This window comes from Copadichromis virginalis, linkage group LG18 (assembly GCF_057382275.1).
Source record: "Copadichromis virginalis isolate Kocher_CV1m ecotype Utaka linkage group LG18, C_Virginalis_male_GT1.1, whole genome shotgun sequence".
Lineage (NCBI taxonomy): Eukaryota > Metazoa > Chordata > Actinopteri > Cichliformes > Cichlidae > Copadichromis > Copadichromis virginalis.
Genome location: NC_140635.1, coordinates 29,676,462 through 29,681,678, shown reverse-complemented (window position 1 = coordinate 29,681,678; position 5,217 = coordinate 29,676,462). Strand labels below are relative to the sequence as shown.

Genomic DNA, 5,217 nt, shown 5'->3' with positions numbered 1-5,217 from the left:
GGACGGCTCCAGCATTGTTCATGCACTGAAAGCAAGATAACAATCTGATATTTTATTACCATTAAAATGAAGCATTACAGATAATAAACATCAAGAAATGATATTACAAAAACATGTACAAAGGAACACTGTAGCATTTTAGAAAATACATTTTTGTGTGATGTTCTAACTCGTGTCCTGCTACAGCATGTATATGTCTCCCCTTACTGCAAAAGAGAGATAAAACTCTTTTGATGCTTATTTCATAACACTTTTCCATCCCCGCGCACCATGTTCACTCCTTACCCTGAAACATTCTCTGACCCTCAGCTAATCAGTGCATCCGTTTAACACAGCGCTAAAGTTACGATTCACCTCATGGCGCCAACAGTTTGGTACAGTTATAACTTGGTGAGTCGCAGAGTGTTGAGACGCACTGAAAGAATAGTAGATCCCTCCGCGTAGCTTATCTCACGCAGTATCCCAGTCCAGCACTTGTCTGACTCATCATGTCTGTAGAGAAGATAAATAAGTCAGCTGAGTTCCCCTCATAGCATCTTAGGAAAGCATACAGTAATAACAATGCAATCTCAATATTTTTCATTTAGACAGAATGATTAGGCACAAAAGGAATTCCTGACAGCTGTGTATCAAATGAAGCTATTATTAACAGCACTGTAGACAGCAGCCATTATTATACCTCACAACAAATGTTTTGAAAAGATCCTAATCAATGCCTATGTACCATTAGCAAGTCCAAGTCCTCCAGCTTTAGATGCAAAACTTTAAAACATGTCAAAATTGTAGTTTAGGTCAAATGTTTTTATTTTTAACATAAATGAAGGGTACTAATTATTCAGTGATTTTCCTGCTATTCTGCTCTTATTTGATGTGCTCAGATTGTGCTTTGTTGCTGAAACCTTACCTCAAGAAATGTTTAAAAACATATAAAATGGTCCAAATATTGTAAAATTAATTTCTTTGCTATAATTTACCAAAATTCCCTGGAAAATAATCCATGAATATGGAGTGTGTTTAGATTTCTCCTACATCACTAAAATAATAATCTTCACTGTGAAGTGTTGGATGAAAATTGCTTTCAATTCAGTTTTGTTCATTTAGCACCAAATCAAAACAGTTACCTTAAGGTGCTTTATATTATAAAGACTCTATAATGATACAGAGAAAACCTCAACAATCAGTCGACCCCCTGTGAGCAAGCACTTGGCGACAAGTACCAGCAATTAAATGTCCTAGTAATAAGTACAGATTATAAACAAGATGAAGAATCTTTGAGCAAATACCAGATAAGCTGTAATTGCATAGACATGTATGCTTAAAGACATGCTTAAAGGTTAATTTAATGAGTTACAGCGAAAGGAAATGCCTGCTAATGGTAACATAAACTGAAATGTCCATTTTACTATTAACTGAAGTGTCTGTTAATGCTACTGAAAATACAGAAAAACAGGAGCACTGGGACCCTGTAACAGCAGCGGGCTTCTCAGACTACCATAAGAATTTAACGTAAATCTGTTGTGCTCATTTACAACTCCAGAATATTATTCTTGTATTTTAACTTTGCATTGTTCAGAATTGTTGTATTTGTATAGGTCTTATTTATCCCATAGTGAACCTTGGTGTCGCCTGTCAGTTCATCCACTATGTAAAACAAGCTCCTTTGGTGTCCTTTCCCCTGTCTCACATCAGCTGCCCCTCCTAAGCAGAGGTTTTGAACAGCAGGACAGCGGGGCCTCTGTGCTTACAACCAATCAGGTTGATTGAAACTGATCAGCCTGTGCGTCTCTCGTCATCGTGCAGAGTGAAAAGGAAAAAACAAAACACCAACAATTGGATTTGAGTGTTTAGAGCAGCCCGAATCCCTAGCTTTGGCTCATAAGGATTGTTTGTACATGACTTCATTATTTATACTTTGGACATGTTTAATATAAGCCTTTGTAACAGCAGACTTTATAAACTTTAAAGACAGTCTTTCACTCTGAAACTCTTACAAGGAGTCTGAATAAAACTTTACTGTTGGATAAAATTCGCTCACTAAAATCCCTTCATCACCTAAATGATCATTTGTGTGTATAAAGTGATTTTCCTCCTTTTTTGTTTTTCTGTGACCTTACATTCAGTTGTTATGTCTAGTAGGCTCTCACCTCCAAATGTCAGTCATCTCTGTTGGGACGGGCTCCTCACTGGTTTCACTGGGCATCATGGCAAAGCCCCCCACAGCGTACAGGAACCCCCCCATTGAGATCAGATTAAGGGAACTGCGCTCCTGAGGGAACTCTGTGAACTCAGACCACCTGGAATAACAGGACAATAAGGACACAAACACACACGGGGACGTGATGGTGTTAAACAAGCTTCAATAATACTGAATGACACCCGTACCAGTACCACGAGTGGCGTTTTATGATCTAATGATCTCTTGTTTGTGCTCAGTGAGTCATTTCACTAATGCGGACAGATGCTTCCCCTTGTTACGAGTAGATAAAGCGGGTTATATATATGTAATAAAGCGAGTCATATATATATATATAATAAAACATTGTCTCACTTGTTGCTGGCAATGTCGTAGACCTCCACAGAGCTGGTGAGGCCTGAGTCTGTGACTCCTGTGACCACAAAGATCTGGTCGTTGTGGACGGCGATACCAAACAGAGAGCGGGCTGTTTTCAGAGGGGCCAGGTCCTTCCATTCAAACTTAGTGGGATTGTAGACACACACTCTTCTCATGCACTTCCTACACACACACGTGCGCAAACACGCATGTGCAAACAAACAGACAAAATATGCTTTTTTAAACGGATTATTTGAGTTCATGCATGAGTTTCGTCATATATGTTCTAATCCTGTTCATTTCTGATGTTTTTGATTTTGCAGGAGCCAGGACTGTTTATTTATTTGTTTTTTAAGTTGGTTGGTTTTTGGTCTGATCCCCATTAAAATAACAAAATGAAACATTGTGCTCAGCCACCGCAGACTTTAAAAGTTCTGTTTAGCCAAAGTTATAAACTGAGTTATAAAATCCGCAGAACACAAAATAATTAAATAATAATAAAATAAAACTATGAGACTGATGATGAATGAGGTTTAATAATGATTTTTCTTTTTTTTCCTACCGACATTATCATAAAAATGTGGGCTTTTAAAGCCTGTAGTGCACTTACCTGCTTTCAGACTTTCCTCCAATGACGTAGACGAGCCCTTTGTGTGATACAGTTCCATGGCCATACACCTCATAAGGCAGGGGATCAGATTCTCCCCATTTGAAAGACCTGTGCAGATGTGCAAATGAAGAAGAACATGTACCATCATGAACAGACTCTGCAGATGATAAAGTGAGTGACTCATGCAAACTGTGATTCTAAGAAGAAACGAGGCTTGGGAGTTGCTGTTTTGTTCCTTTTATAAGGAAAACACACATTTCCGGACTTGATGATTTTGAATTTTAAGGTCAAAGTTTAAACAAATCGTATTTACTATCGTATGCAATTATATTTCCAAGAGAGATGGCCATAATTTAGATAAGATGTGCATTTTCCATTACACTAGAGCATATTAAACTTACTGTCTGTCATAGATCATGACTGAGCTCAGTGCGTGCTCGCCGTCCTTCAGTTCCTTTCCTCCAACAACAAAGATTGAGTTTTCAGCTTCAGTCAGGCCAAACAGACAGCGTGGGTTGGGTTGTGGAGGCATCCCTAACCAGTCTGAACTGACTGGGTCAAACTGGGGATAAATAAAAGTGATGTGAGAGGAATTAAATACAAAAGAATCCAGAAATATTTTTAAAATACCTTAAGATTTGAAAAGGAGCCATCGTCAGAGTTCAGGTTGTAAAGAGCTACAAATGGTTTTCATAGATTACACACTACCTGCAGGAAGTAGGAGCTGAATGGTTCATCTTTGTCCTCTTCGTTGTAGAGAAGTCCTCCCACAACAAACACTTGGTTCTCTCTTGTCACCAGGCTGCAGTGATTCTTGGGAATTTCAGTGGATTCTGACACAACAAAGCACTCGTTTCCTGCCGGGTCGTAGGCCACAGTCCCTGTGTCGCTGATCATAAGTATGAGGTCCATTTCAAACATCCCAAAACGAGGATTGTTGTTGAGTATGCCTGGCAGGTAACCGTCCTCATCATCTTCCTCATCCTCACTGCCTTCACCCCCCTTTGCCCCATCTGTTGCAGGCTTCTTCGGCTTAGGGAGCCGCCCTCTGTGAGCGTCCCTGACGAGATCCAGCTCCTTCTTGATGTCCTGGCTGAAGCAGATGTACTGGTGACGCTCCACTTTTTCTTTGAAGTAATCCAAAGGCATGAGTCTGAAGCGAACACAGTGCAACAGTTCGGGCAGATCTTTGACCCGATTGGTCTCGTCATGCTTGACCCAGTCCATCAGGGATTCAAACACCTGCTCCTCCCGCTCAACATTAAGGGCGTCTGAGGTGATGATGATGGCCACCTCGCTGGGAGCTAGCTGCAGAAAGTCTTGGTCCCTGACAACAACCTGATAGCGCTCGCAGATGAAGTCTCTCGCGGCAAGAGCAAGCTTGGGACTATCCAGAAGCAGCCCCAGTCTGAAGATAGCCAAGCAATTCCCGAGCACCAACTTTTCTTGGAGATAGGACACACACACAGAGAAGATGGAGGGGATCTGGTACATGTTGGCGACCATGAATATATCTTGAACATTCTGTTCTGTCAGATTAATGTCAGATGTATACAAGTACCGCAGGATCATCTCCATAACCCCAGGCTCCACATTCTTGAGGACAACCTCCTTCTTCTTGCTCTCCTCCAAGTCAGACAGGAACATAGCCTTGAAGAAGGGGCTGCTAGCTGCCAGAACCAAGCGGTGGCAGGGGAACTCCTTGTCCTGGATTTTGAGGACACAATCCACAAATCTGTCATTTTCTAAGAGGTCACACAGTCCATCCTGAAGCAAGGTCTGCTGGTACATCCGAGGTTGCGCCACTGGATCTATAGTCATGGCAGACATTTTGTTCTGTTGCCGTGTGCGGGTTGGGTTTCGTGGGCTCCCTACACTCTCCCCACAACAGAGCGGGACTTTCAGTGCACAGGGTGGCTCAGTTTGCCCTGAATAGTCTCGTGTAGTTGGATGGCTTGTGGCTGCAGCTGTCTGTGGCTGTCAGCCACTACGCAAGTCAGGGGTATTTATAGACAGGACCCTCACAAAGCTGAGGCATCCAACTTGGTGGACAGGG

General features: G+C 41.7%; 1 protein-coding gene across 1 annotated transcript; it reads right to left on the bottom strand.

Annotated features, from left to right (window-relative positions):
* Position 1: 1 nt before the first annotated feature.
* LOC146688250 (kelch-like protein 40a) lies at positions 2–5,104 on the bottom strand. The gene is made up of 6 exons (XM_085437858.1): positions 3,870–5,104; positions 3,563–3,723; positions 3,162–3,269; positions 2,549–2,734; positions 2,145–2,294; positions 2–492 (listed from the first exon to the last, which is right to left on the bottom strand). Exons 1-6 carry the CDS (start codon positions 4,989–4,991, stop codon positions 381–383), a joined length of 1,839 nt encoding a protein of 612 aa, XP_085293984.1. The 5' UTR covers positions 4,992–5,104; the 3' UTR covers positions 2–380.
* Between the last annotated feature and the right edge of the window lie 113 nt (positions 5,105–5,217).

Coding starts and splice junctions, on each gene's coding strand:
- LOC146688250 (XM_085437858.1), bottom strand. CDS start 4,991: ATGTCTGCCATGACTATAGATCCAGTGGCGCAACCTCGGATGTACCAG. Junction 3,270..3,562: donor GTCATGATCTATGACAGACA/GTAAGTTTAATA, acceptor ACATCTGCACAG/GTCTTTCAAATGGGGAGAAT. Junction 493..2,144: donor GAGATGACTGACATTTGGAG/GTGAGAGCCTAC, acceptor TCTTCTCTACAG/ACATGATGAGTCAGACAAGT.